This window comes from Oxyura jamaicensis, chromosome 18 (assembly GCF_011077185.1).
Source record: "Oxyura jamaicensis isolate SHBP4307 breed ruddy duck chromosome 18, BPBGC_Ojam_1.0, whole genome shotgun sequence".
Taxonomy (NCBI): domain Eukaryota; kingdom Metazoa; phylum Chordata; class Aves; order Anseriformes; family Anatidae; genus Oxyura; species Oxyura jamaicensis.
In genome coordinates, this window is record NC_048910.1 from 2,368,529 (window position 1) to 2,383,003 (window position 14,475).

The 14,475-nt window shown below is 44.8% G+C and overlaps 1 protein-coding gene across 1 annotated transcript in view; it reads right to left on the minus strand.

Moving 5' to 3' along the window:
- Positions 1-14,475, minus strand: part of STX8 (syntaxin 8) — a 97,410-nt gene that overhangs the window by 69,736 nt on the left and 13,199 nt on the right. The window contains exons 5-6 of the mRNA XM_035342418.1: positions 14,048-14,172; positions 12,272-12,364 (exon numbers count right to left, since the gene is read on the minus strand). Coding sequence (XP_035198309.1) covers positions 12,272-12,364; positions 14,048-14,172 — 218 coding nt within the window. The remainder of the gene's footprint in view (positions 1-12,271; positions 12,365-14,047; positions 14,173-14,475) is intronic.

Here is a 14,475-nt window from a genome sequence, read left to right on the forward strand (position 1 = left end):
CGTCGGTGTGTGATGCTGGAGCGATGCTACAGCAGGGATAGCAGACCTCTCCAGTGTTAAAGCAGTCGGGAAAGTCTCACCGTAAAATACATCATTCCCAAGGTTCTCTCTGAAATCACCGCTTTTGCCACTATAATTTTCTCGGGCACAAAAAAAAATAGATAAAAAGCCCCTGAGAACGAGTTTAAAACCCAACACAACCAAACCTTCCCTCCTCTCCCGGACAAGACATTGCTCTGCAGTCACAGAATCGCAGTCCTTACAAAGGAGGACCGGGACACCGAGCACCTCTCCCAGGGCCGTCACCACACATCGTGGGCGCGTGCGTTTTCAGTCCAGCACCAGCACTCAGACCTGCTTTGCAAGCAGCAGCTGCTCGTCCTGTGTCACTGTTCTCTTGTTTCAACCCGGCACTGCAAGCACAAAGGTCGAAGTTATGCAGAGAAAGTGTTCTGGGAGATTATAGCAAAGGTTATCTCATTTTCACACAGGGTCTGCCCCAAACAGACCGAACCCAACCTTCCGCAGTGCCTGGCAGTACTTGCAGCCGCGGTTCCTCCTGGTGTTTCTGCCAACACCGAAGCGAGATTTCGGCAGCGAGCTCGGGCGAGCGACCGCAGGGAGCCTGGAGGCAGCCGTTGGGAACCCGCGGCCCTGCTGTTCCGGGGCCAAACCCACCCCTTGGTCACGGATAAAGGTATCCCTTAAATTCCTCCCCCAAACTTGGAAAAAGTCCGCCAGGCGCAGATGTTTCAGACTAGAGACTCTGGACTCAAACCAGCATTTTTCAACAAAACTTGGTTTCATGAGAAAATTTCCAACGAAATTTCAAGATCAAACACTGGAGTTATTTCAAAACAATGCGATCTATGCAGCCAGAAAAGACGTACGTGATAATGCCCCCACACTTTGATGCCAGCCGGTTCGCATTACGGTATCTGTTTTGAACTATGTGATTTACTCCCTCATGCTAGAGCCCTTCTGACACAGCTCTCGGGAGAGCCCCGTCTGCTTCCAGCGGGGCCCAAGGCCCCCGCTGCTGGCACGGCGGAGGATTACCCAGCTCCCTGATGGATTCGTTCTGCTCCCACTATAAAAGCGGGGTGCTGGGGGCTGTAAGCACATCACATTGCACCCACGGGTCATCGGGGCAACATTACAGGACCGGAGACAGAGCAAGGCAAAATATTCTCAATACACGGCTCAAACAGCAGAACGTTTAGAGCAAGGCTTATTTGTCTTGGACGCACAGGAACAAAACACATTGCAACGCATCAGGGATTCAAACAAGGTTATGCTAATATGACTTATTCCACCTAAAACTCCAGCTTGCAAGGAAGTTATATTATTTATAAAAATAATTGCAGTACAATTATTTTATCTGCTTTTAAGTGATCTTAGGATGCTTTAAGTATCAACTTCAGCATCTTAAAAGCATCCCATGCCATGTTTATGTCACATTCCCTTTAATTATGTTTGACTGAAGCGCAGTTTTGAGCAAGCAATTGTTCCCAGCGCTCATTTCTGCTTTCATCTCGTTGCAATGAACTGTGCTGTACCCATTCTACAAACAGTTAGCCGCGGGGCTAATTTCAATGCTTGAGCACAGCCAAGTATTACCTGCCCTTTCCAGGCTGTATCTACCAGCAGCTTTCACAAATTGAAGCAGTATTTAGACAAGCCAGAAAGCCCCACTTCCTATTCAAACGCTGCACAATAGAGATCCATTTGCACACGAGGAGTCAGCAGAGCAACCAGCTTTATCCTGCTGTCTGTTTCTTGCTATGGCCAGAGCACTACAAGATGTTTCATTTCATTTCATTTTCTGGTTCTGAGAGGTGCTGATTACCAAAGCGATTCCATATGTTACGTTATTTATTGCGGAACAGATCAGCACAGACCTGAAGCTGCCTGGCAGCTGACGAACACGGCCAAGGCTATCAGATCCCAGCACGGCTGCCACGGGCTGCATGTTCAGAGTTGCTCCGCAGCGGGCCTGGGATGGAGCAGCCCGAACCGTGGCTCTGGTGGGGACATCCCCAATGCCACCAAAGCCACCCCAGCTCCCTGCCTGCATGGCTCTGCTGCCGCTGCTCAAAGCACCCTGCAGGCAGCACAACCCCACCAGACTGCCGGGAGCATTGTCCCATGCCCAGCCTCCTCCAGCTTTCCCCACCAACCCTATTTCCCACCCCGCCACCTCCCCTCAACTCCGCACCCAAGCTGATTCTCATGCTGTATCTCCCTGCCCCTAAAGAAAAGGGTCTAACACGGGAGGTGCTGAAACCCCTGCATACAAACAGCCACCATGGCCCCTGCAGGCTGACCTCTCTGGCACTGGAACATTAAAATGCAGCATCCAGCAGCTCAAAACTGCAACGCAGATCCTCCTCCCAGTGCCGCACCTGCAATTGGTGCCTGTTGCCTGCCACCCTGAGCCCAGCTCCCCTGGGGACACCAAACTCGCCTGCTACCGTGAGCTGCACTGAGCCACCGCCAGCAGCCCCAGGCACAGCGAGCACCACCAGACAGCTCACCAGAGGGCTCCACAAAAGCACCCGAGCAGTAACATGTTCTACTCAGCGTCTGGGAGAACAGGAGAGACAGCAAGGAGAGTTTCTTCATTCGGACACGAGGAGAAATGAGCTCGAGTCACATTTTGAGATAATGAGAAATACAGGAGAATCTGCAGGAGAGAATTCACCAACTGACTCAGCGGTGAGTAAATTAGGTTCAAAGCACTCTTCGGATTCCAGCAATACCTCACGATAACAACTCGGCCAGTAACATGGTTTTCTTATTCTCTCCCGTGTTGTAACCGTTCAGGTTTTGACCCTACAAGCTTTCTGGGAAATCTATTAAAAGCCTATTTAACATCCAGCAGCCCACTCACCAAAATCACCATGACGCAAGAGCATATGGTTCCTACCAAGCATGACTTTCTTCTAAGCCTGAATATTACCTTCTTCCCAATCAGGCTTAGGCACGCAAGTTATCAAGTGACGCAGGACAGAGGAATCACCTACTGCTTCCCCATAAATCCTCAGAAAATCCTCTCAAGAAGGGAAGAGACAGAGGAAGCGCTGAAGTTAGTCTTGTAAAGTCTAAACTCTCAAACTGCATTTCATTGCCACAAATAGGATATAGCCTAAAAATAGTTTTATTTTTAAATAAGTAGTGCTTAATGATTCAAGAGTAAAATATTGCCCAGAGACAGCGATGATATATCATCATTTGAAAATGCTGAAGCAGAACACGCCTCAGACACATCCTGTTCACATTGAATGCAAGCTTACACAGAACAAGCTAGAAACAGCCTGGGACACAGTCTCTAGCATGCAATTAAAACCTTCCCTGATTCAGCTAAAAAAAAAAAAAAAGGCAGTACTCATGGAGAATGAGTCAAATAGATAATACCAGAGTATTATCTGTGAGGGTAAAATAAATAAAGTTCTACAAAAACTTCCACAATAGTCTCCTAGGGCTGCTAGGACAGGCAGTTCTACAGGGGACAATTTATTTTCTGCAGTTCTTTTCTACAGGCAGAGGCTAGGATATAGAATTCCAGTTGCTCACACACAGGTATGCAATTTACCAAAAAGGAGCTGTAACGGAGAGCAGGCTGGGCTTGTGCTTTCTGCTTCCTTACGATGCACGACAGACAGTCACCACAAGAAAGTAGGAAAGCAGGCTAGGAAAATAAATCCCCTCTCTACGGTCTCAATTTGTGATTTTGAACAGGGAAAGGCTAAATGAACATGGAAAAAAATCATCAGAGTGTTAAAATATCTACAATTACAGTTAGGTTTTGTTTTCTTTTTAAACAGCTTAAATCAAACGCCTGAAGAAGCAGAGGGGGAAAAACCTCTCTTTTGCTGAAAGTTGAGGCTTTTATCCCTATTACAGCTTTCCATAAGCCCTGCTACAAAACTAACGACAAGACTTAACAATCAAGACGTTTAAGATCATAATTCTTATCACAAAATCCTGCAAGGCTTAAAAAAAGAGTTAGCAACTAATTTTTCCTCAGCAGTAATTTCCCCAGCATTTCGGATCACCATGAAGACAGATGAAGGAAGACAGCTTCCCCCCCACACAGCGGTATGGGTGAGGTAGGGATTGACTAACTGTGGAAAAATCCACATAATTGAGAAGACAAATGTTGAACAGTTATTTTACGGCTTGAACTATTCAAGGAAAAACGCTCTCCGTGCCAAGAGGCCAGACAGGCTCATTGTGTATGTGTGTTAGTATGTAGGAGCCCAGTCAAATTTCAGAAGTGTAACGCTTTCATCCTCATCCAGGTTGTGCCTTGCTGGTTTATCTGTTTCTGTAAGCACTGCATAAAGCTAGAAAAAATACCGAAAGAAAAGTATCATCTCCCATTATTATGTGTACACAGAGCATAACAAATATACACACACAGGCTCAGTAGCGTGACCCGCTATTAAGGCCATTTGTTGCTTCCCATGAGAAGGCCTATTTTCAGTTGCTCAAAATGATGAAAAACTTTTACGACTCAGGCTCGAGATTCCCAACTTGGATGTCTGCTTCCAGATGAATTTTTAAAAAAGAATATATTAAAGTTTCAGCCAAAACTTCTCAGCCATTTCGGAACAATGCTGTTTTCTCCATGTTACGACTCTCCAAGTGGCCTCAGGAGCTGCAGTACCCCGATGCCTTCCCATTAGCACAAGTTAGAGGGAGATGGAAAAGGACCCAGAAGGGGAACCAGTTGAGCAAGACCGCTGGAATACTGAAGGGTGATTTCAAAAGCGAGGATGAGACATTCAGAAGGGGAGATTAAAGACCAGCTCAATAAAAGCAGGAGAACGACAAGTCTGAAGGAAGCCAAGCTGCAGAAAAGAAGAGGTGGGAAGGAGAAAGCTGGAGGAGGTCACAGCAGACAGTAAGAAGCTGTCTGGTCCATCTCCTGCTCAAGCAATGCCACTGTCAGGCACAAACATGTCCCCGAAGACATCGCACAACCTCTGGACACCGACGGCCTCACTGCTGGTAGCAGGGCTTCCCTGCTCCGTGGGCCCACTGCTCCAAGCAGCCTGCTTCGGCCTGCAGGAACCCTGCGATCCTGTCCCGGCCCTCACCTCCTGAAGTGGAGCCACCCCAGCAGTCCATCTTCCCTTGCGGGTCACGCCTCAGTGGTTAAGTCACACTTTTGCCTGCTTTGGGGCCATCCCCACCATGTCCACGTTACCTTGAAGAGCGCGGGACAAGCTGCACGCTGTCCCTTCCCAGCACCAAGGCGATCAGGATCACGTATTGTCCAGGCAGCAGTGGTTTGCACAGGGCCTTTTCCACAGTATTACACTGCTCAGTCATGTTCAGGTTGTGAGCACATACACTATACTCCCCGAGTTCTTTCCCTAAGGATTAGTTACTCATTTTGAATCAGATTAATCCTTGCAGAAGCGTCACCTTTTACAGGTAGCCTGACTGAAATTCACTGAATTTGTCAAGATCATTTGGAGGAATTCTAGCACTACTCCCAGCGTAGCTGCAGCCTTTCCCGTTTCTTGTATTACATGGGAATTGAACAAGCACGCTACATACTTCATCATCTGTGTCCTTAAGGAAGGAGCTGAACAGAACCAGCAAGACCTATGCAGCCCAACTCAACACAGCCTTCTAATCCAATTATGAATCACCAGTCCTAAATTTCTGAGTATAATTATCCAATCAACTTCACTTCTATTGAAGATGACTCATTTGAACCCACACTGCCATGGACAACTTACAAGAATGTCTTAAGAACGGTTTTGATTCTGTCTCATAAGTCAAACTGATGTCTACTTCTTTTCCCCTACTCATAACGCTCTTCCATAGAATGAATTCAAGCTTATTTGACACACCTGATTCTTAAAAGTGAGAGCCACTGCAGATCTCTCCCATCAATACTTACAAATGGCCCTTTGTCACACCAGAGTTCCCAGCAGCATTTGGCTGCTGGAAACCCACCCTACCAGAGCCTGAAGGGGAACACAAAGCCGCTTACGCCTCATTCTTAACGCTGCTGTCAGCAACTGTCCGGGAAGCCCACTGGCAAGACAGCTCACACCTCCCATGCTGCTCCGCATCATCCAACACCGGTAAAATTACCCCGTCAGCCTCCATTGCAGAGGGCCCTGCGTAGGTGTTCTCATCTGGCTGCTGACCCACGTTTGGAGACAGATCCACACTGCACTTCTCAGGTTTTGACAGTTTTCTGTTTAAGAATGGCAGGAAATTTTACATATACACAAACACTGGAAACACTGAAGCAGCAAAGTCATGTACATAAAAGGTTAGGAAATACAAATAATGCTGCTTTGTGTAGATCTTTTTTTCATTTTGAAAAAATGAAAACCTAACTTTTCATTGCACATAGCCTTCAGCAGGCAGCACAGACAGGGCTTAATTCTTTGGCAGATACTGAGTATTTTGTTTTGTCCTCCTCATCCAGCACAAGGCTGCATCTCTTATGGAATGCACACTGCTCAAACTCTGCTCTGGAGAGTTAAAAGCTTCCTGGCAAGCCCTCCAATGGCCCTCTTGACAGGAAAAATGAGTGTATTTTGTTTTTGACAGCTTCCTTGGGATATGAAACACCATCAGTCCCAACTCAGAAGGAAACAAGAAAATTAATAGTTAAGGTATATTCTGGGTGTCCAGTAAATAAGGTTTTGAACCTCTCGCAAAGCTGCACATATAAAGCAAACCTCCTCTGTCCTTCCAATCAGTACTTCGTGTTGCCCTGTACTTCATTACACCCAGGGCACGGTCCTCACCGATTTCTGGTAAGCGCCAGTGTCAAAACCTCTGCAGACCCTACACCATCAGGTCAGACACCCAGGAGGAAATCACTTTCAAAAAAGCTTGGTTAGGAGGGGTTAACCAGCACCACTCAGAGCTCCCAGCAGAAGCAGAGATAGTTTTATGTGCTAAGGCAGTGTTCTGCTGCTGCTGCCATAAAAACCTTTTACAACTGTTACCTTAATCACTAAACATTTCCCCACACCTGGAAGAAGGGGAGCAGAGACTTGACAAATAGTTTTCATCACTACATAAATTCAATTCAACCCAGAAGAGATCGAGTCGTATGCACAAAGTGAGGCAGGACCTGCAGAAAAATGTGTGATTGTTTTAAGCCTAGAAGTACACACGAATAGAGTGTCATCTAACCTCAGTTCTGGCATTCCCTAACTTCTGAGTGTTCATATTGAGACTGAGTATTCCCCTATTTAGCTCACTGATGACAAAAAGCAACGTTTAGCACGGGTGTTAATTTTTCCCCTAAGAAGGGTTAACTCCAACTAAACAGCATGCAATAAAGACAGAACATTTCCCCATAAAACTGAAGTCATTTCTATTCTATACAATAAGCTCAGGAAGCAAAATAAAAATCTATCTGCATTGTATGAGGTCAGTCAAGCTAGGGATGGTTATTTAAAATCTGAACATTAAAAACACATGCTTCTCTTCAGAGGCTTTTAAAGAACCTGAACCTGCCGGTGCTCAGCACTTCTCAAGGAATGCTGAACACCTTCAAACCCACACCAGAAGACTCAAACCACCTCACATGGGGGGGTCAAAGGGTGCAGGATTGTACTCTATCTGATCAAAACTGTTTAGACAAGATGAACATTTTTAAAAATCTAAAATTTAATCTTTAATCATTTCTTATTTACAAACTAATCCTAACAATGAGGTAACATATCCATTGCTCTATTGGCTTTAGTCTCATAACTCATACGTACTCCATACACAGTACTAATTAGGTTGTATTACATCAAAATGTTCTTAATAAACAGAAACGTGAAACTACTTCAGGGTTCCTTTTTGACTTTGGTTATGCAATAGCCATGTAAAAGAATTTCTAGGAGGAACATTTCACAAATACCCAGCGGGCTCTCTGCACCAGAAGCGATGGACTTGTGATTGAAGACTGCCCGAGGAGGTATGAATCGGATCCCTGATGTCGGATCCCTGACGTAGAGGTTGTTTTCAACAAGCCACTGCATCACCAAGAACACTTCCACTCATTTTCTTTGCTTTCACAAGAATACTTCTGTACGTGTGTATGGAGCTACCACCAGAACAGGGCTCCAGCCTCGAGTGGCATCAACAGATTGTGCTTGGACGGCACCGTGTCAGGTTCACAGGGACGGCTGAGCCGAGTACAGCTCGGGCTTGCACACCGTCTGCCAAGACACAGCAACCTATCTGCAAAGCTATTAAAAAAAAAAAAAAAAGGACAGCCAATGCTTTTTGGTTGGTTTTAGAAATTTGACTGGTGAGAAATTAAAAATCTTACACAACTGCGTAATCAAAACACCATTATGACAGCTCGCTCACTTAAGAGCCACTTTGGTTAAGAACGCCCAGAATATTCACTCTGTGTCCAGCATTCCCTTGACCAGCAGAAGGACATAAACAGTCTTTTTTTGCAGCTCATCCATTTATGAACATATTTATGCTCTGACAAGTTTTAAGGGGGCAGGAAGCAGAAGAATCCCATTTGTATACCAAATGGGGAGTAACATGGTAAAAATGCCAAACGCTACAAATTTTGCAAGCTACCAGTAGTTACCGTTCATCATTAAGGGTTGTATATTCTCATGCAAGCATGCCACAATGAGAAAACAACATCTCTATAAGGGTAAAACAAACAGCATTTAGAATTTCTGAAAGCATTCTTCCAAAATTATTGCACTAGATTAGATTGCCTCATCAACAGGGCCAGAGGACATTTGCACTATTTTCTTGCTTTTTTTTTTTTCATGTAACAGATGAAAGGAATACAGAAAGTTTTCTGGGGCCAAAATCGGAATTAACGATGGGAAAATTCTTTTGCTAATCCCCCATCTCTCCCACTGCTAGCAGACTCCCGAGGCTGGAAAAAAAACAATGTCTCCTGGTACCCTGCTTCTACTTTGCTCATCAGTGCAAAATACTACGCTCAGGAGGTTTGAAAAGGACCCTCAGCTTAGCGCAGAGCCATAAAATCTCAAGGACAGAGCTATAATGAAAATCTGAGTAAAGAATGACATGAGACTCCAATTAAAACTTGGAAGCATCGCAGTGAAATCAAAGGGTAGGATTCATTTGCTCAGGGCAGATGTCTGCAAAGCAGCCACCTCCATCCGAGCCCAGGCTCACTTATGATCAGTGGGGAGAAACCAGGCTTTTCCAGGGCACGGCCGCTCCGTCCTGAGCCGGGTGCACAATGCAGGCTGGAGGCATCACACCAGAGGAATCCCTCTCGGTGCCTGCCGGCTGGGATGGCAGCTCAGCCACCGGCTGAAAGGTGGGCTCAGAGGAAGCCAGCGTCTCCCAGACTGCCCGAGGAGAGGGATCAAATCTTCTGCAGAACCCAGACTTCCCCGGATGGCAGCAGCTGCCCCGCGAGGCTCATTTCCAGGATGCCTTGAGATGCCCTCTTACAAACCTCGAGCATTACTCCTTGTCATGCCTGTCAGCCCACCAGTGAAGTAAAAATAGATACTGCCAAGTAACCACCCTTCTAAAAGCAAAGTTTAATCATTTTTCAGTCATTTAACAAACACAAAAGAATTTACACGTACCAGCTCTACTCAAGAAGTAAACTTTGCATAATTAATCTGGATGCCTCCACTACTTTCTGCGGCTGGAGAATCTGCAAATGCACAGCTACACCAACTGGCACTCAGGGGAAAATGCCTCCGGCTAGCCTGAAGAACTGGGAAGTGCAAACAGCTCCGCGAACACAGAGCTTGAACTGCTAGGGAAGGAAAAAAGCACATTGTCTGGAAAATAATTACACTTACCCAGCACTCTGAATTGTGTTGCGTTAACTATCAGACATCATCAGCTACTTCTGACTTAAACTGTATTTTATCACAAGCTCTAGCTCCAAAGCCAGAACGAGCTAAAGGCACCTAATTAGTTGCAGAAGGTGCGAATGTCCAAAGCAGGTTAGCGATGTGGAAGTCGAGCTTCCCACAGAAGCATACAGTTTGATGGAAAATTTGACTCAAATAAAAAGAAATATTGATGCAGCACTTAATGAAGATGAACTTCCCCTGCCTTGCCACAACACAGACGATGCCATTATCACTCAGCACGAGGAAGGAAAGAGATTCCGAGCAAGGGGAAATTACAGGGCAGTTATGCTCATCAACCTGACAGTGTAATAGTGACACGATATTGGCAAAGTGCCTGAGAAAAGTCTGCGGACAATTAAGCACAGGGCATAAAATAAGATGCGTAAAGGGAAAGTAGACGTCGGAAAATATTGCTAGGGATTTCAGCTTTTCCAGCGTGCCAGTGGCATGAAACACCCTGCCATATCCCCCATATCCACAAAAACAAAGAATTGCACCCAGTCAGAGAGAACATGGAGGTTCAACTTGCTTGGCAGTAGAGAAGCCAAGCACTGAGTGCTCTGCCCCTCCATCTGCAGAAGTCAGATTGCTTCCCTACGTTTTCAGGGTGCCAAAGACCTATAAACAAGGCACTCTACGTGACTGGTAGGTAGGCTTTATTCTTGCGATTCTGGGGCAGTGAGCAGCACAGGCAACTCTGCATTTTCCCCGCCCTCAGAACCTAGCCTGCAGTCAGCAGCAGGCAATCCTCACCACTTTTTACCCTCAGCACTTGGGAGAGCTTTTCTTTTGAGAAAGAGTTGCTTGTAGGTCCCAGAAGAGCTCATACGAAAACAAAGAATTTTACTCTAGGCTTTGTAAATATCTGCAAGACAAGCAAGTCAAACAAAACTGGCATTATTTGAACTATTGGTGAAAAGGAGGGTTAAATACGTTCCCAATTTCAGAGGCGTTTCAAGGCTTCATTGCTAGAAAAAGCCTGGTACGATCACGCAGAAATGCAATGGTACAATGCACATAACCTTCAGAGTCCCAGAACATAAGGATTTGGGGAACCTCCCCCGACCCCCAAGAGAGGGAAATGGGACACATTATATATTTTCCTGATGAGAAACCAAGGTTTCACAAAGAATTAGTAAACACACTCATGCTTCCCACCTGTTTCCTATTTAGAGAAAAAAACAATTAATGTGACTTTTTAAACAACAGTTAATAGAAGAAACTTATGAAACTGAGATTTCTAATTGAAAATGTCTTTACTCAGATGAGGCAGAGGATCAAAATATGACAAGAGCACTAAGCATAGTTTCTCCCAGCTGTGCAAACCATTTCTTAACAATCTTAAGATTAACAATGACATATTCTAGACATTTCTCATCCCTCCTGCATTTAGCCAGAACATGTATACAAGGCAAACACGAGAAAGCCGCAGCCTCGCTTCACTCAGTTGGAACGGAGCTCCCAGGCAGCACTTTCTGTTACGTGATTGTTAATTCGGGAACCCCCTCGCTACGAGCAGGCATGCCGAGAAATACAAGGGAAAAACACAGGTCTAGGAAGAAGACGATTTAAGCGTATCATTTATTAGCAAGTAAAAGGACATTTACCTTCTCAGTGGTTAAGCACAACACAACCCAAAGATAAACCATATGGCTCAAGTCTTTGTGCAAGGGAGAAGACTGGCAGGGCTCCAAGGCTCTAATTGAACTATTACCATATTGTAAGAAATGAAAAAGTCAGAAAGACTAGAGGATCTGCTCTCCTAGGGACGGTTGATGTCAGGCAACAATTAAGTGAATAACAAAGCGTATTTAACAGGAGAGCAATCCCACCATTTGGATACTGGCTCAGTTTAAAGAAGATAGGTACTGTTCTATTTCAATATTGCACTTAATTCGATCCTACATTCAATTCATGAAGTCTTCAAAATCCAAATTATTTGTAGCAAACAATACAATGCTTCTCCTTCAATTGCTGGCACAAGATTTTTCCATCCAGCTAATAACTAAAGACACAGAGTAAGAATGTTCAAATGAAACTCAGAAACAAATAAAAGATTGCCATTAAAAAAAAAAAAAAAAGTCATTAGAACAGAATCACTGAAAAATGCAGAAGATCCAAGCATAAAATTCATTTTGTACTATGTACAAACAACCTCCAACCCTTTTTTCCCAAAGACAGTTTTCATAAAAATATACCAAGTGTTATAAATTTTACGCACAAGTAAGGCAAAATAAACAATTCAGGAATGCACAGAACCTGCAGGAGTCGTTGTTACAGCAACCTTTAGAGTACTGCCTTGTTACTTTGTGGGTGAAAAAGCAATGCGGTTGTATGAAGGCTAAAAGAAATGAAACAGAGTCTTAAATATAAATGAGGTAAAAATAGGTCTCTGTGGCTCTTGTTCTTACCATTCTGTTCATCCAGCTCATTCCCAATTTCCTGTCCCATTTGCTTTTGCCGGGATATGATTGAAGAAAGAGCGTCAAGTCCAGCATCTTGCTCTGCATCAGAAATTACATGAAATTACGTGAAAAAAACTGCCGGTAAGCCAGGCAATGTACCACAAAAGATGTAGAAGTGAAGAGAGATCTACTCTGTGTTTAAAGAGTTAAAAGGTACTAAGAAAAAGACATCAACACAACATGAAAATGAATCCTTATGGCAACAACACTCCTAAAATAATGTGAATGATGGGTAATTAATTTGTCTGCTCTGGGTGGGACTCTTAGCTGAGGGTCCCAAAAAATCCAAGAATTCAACATCCAGCTGTTACTCAATCATACATGTAGGAGATTTTCTGGCACACACATCCAGATCCCTGATTAGCCTTTTTAAATTTTCCAAGAAACTTTTAACATGAATAAAAGACAAACAGGCGATGCAAGCACCAAAGAATTCAAATAGATTTTTAAAGCTGCAAGAGGATTCAGAGCGCATGGGAGAGAGCCTGAGACAGAGGGGACAATGGGGGCAGCTGACGTTTGAGGTGCTCCCATCAGCTCTGCAGGCACTCCTCTAGGAAGCCGCAGGTTATCTCTGCTCTTGCAGTTTGGTGGAGCTGCACAGCCCTTCGCCAGCACCCTAACCACGGCGTGCAGCTCTCCGCACCCAGCGAAGTCACAAAGCAGAACAAGGAGAGGTGCTGCAGGCAGGACTGTCAGCGGCCTGACAAAGTGAAAAGAAGCGATGTTGCACAGAGTGAGACAGCGTGAGAGGGCAGCTGGCTGCAGCCAGAGAGCCGAAAGCCATGCAGGATGGTCAGAACCCATTATTGCCCTTCAGCAGGGTGAAAGCCTAGTCACCAATACCTTTTTTTAGCCTCCCCAAAGGGGTATCTGGGATGTAATCAAAACTGGAGCTTGAGGTTTCTCCTGGGGCATCCAAATAGAGTTTGTGCCATTCTCCTGAACCGTAGCTCTAACCTTTTCTCACACACAGACTCGAGTGGGCCTTATCTGGAGACTGATTTCACTTGATCACTTCCAATACTTTAATTACGCAGGAATTACCTCATTACCCACCTGGGGTCCTCAGGCAGAGGCTTTCCAACACTGCTAAAGTTAAGGAATCTATTCCTTACGGATGCTGAGGGCCAAAATCTTGTTAGGTCAGTTAATTCTTCCCTAATTCCAATCCAACAATACATCTAGCACATACCTGGCTTGAAGCACAGCAGTAATACCACTCCAGTCAGTGCAATTAATGAGATCTCCACTGCAAACTTAAACCATAACTACGGGCAAAATCACATTAGTCTTGTGAAAATCTCACCTGCCCAGGGTTAAATTAAGCTGTACTCAGGAATTATTCGCTCAACTTCACTAAAATGCAGACAAAAGACAATCACTGAATTACCTGCATCTGACTGTAAAGAAACCTCTCAAGTTCATGTGCTCAGAAACACAATTAACTGTTTCAGTGGTTTCTCCTCCCGTCACGGCACAGATTACTCACTTCAATCCAAATGGAGATAGGTTTGAAAAGCTGCTTTGAGAAGATGTTTCCAGTCAAGAACACTGCAAGCACAATACCGCTCCTGCTAACACAGGAGACAGCCACCTGGAAGCATCATGTTTGACAGCTCCAGATAATAAAACTTCAGTGGCGGTTACTGTATGGATTTTCTAACAAGGGCCCTCACAGAGTCTTAGTGATGCTCATAACATACAAAAAGACTCTCTTACCTTCTATGATCCTCCGCTGCTGCTGCCTGATATCGTGGAAGCCAAGCCCTCTGGTTTCCTCAGGTTCTTCCAAGAGCCACGGGTTGGTTACACCTCGTTTGATCCCTCCAGTCATTAGGCTAGATCTGAAAATAATTTCATTAAATAATTCTCAAGTTTTAAACAAAATCCACACGCTTTAATTCATGCATGCAAGACTGGCTGGCAGAGATGGAACTGCAAGTATCTGTCATACTCCACGCCGTTCTCTGCAATCATAGAAGAAATTAGCCAGAAAAAATCCACTGATCTCCACTAACAAATGCATTCTGCAAGCTCCATAACGCTGCCTGAAAGCAGTGAAGCAAGAAGAGAATTAATTTTGCACCAAACAATTAAACTTCGTGGTGAAACGCACACCATACGTTTTATAATCTATTCACAGGAAG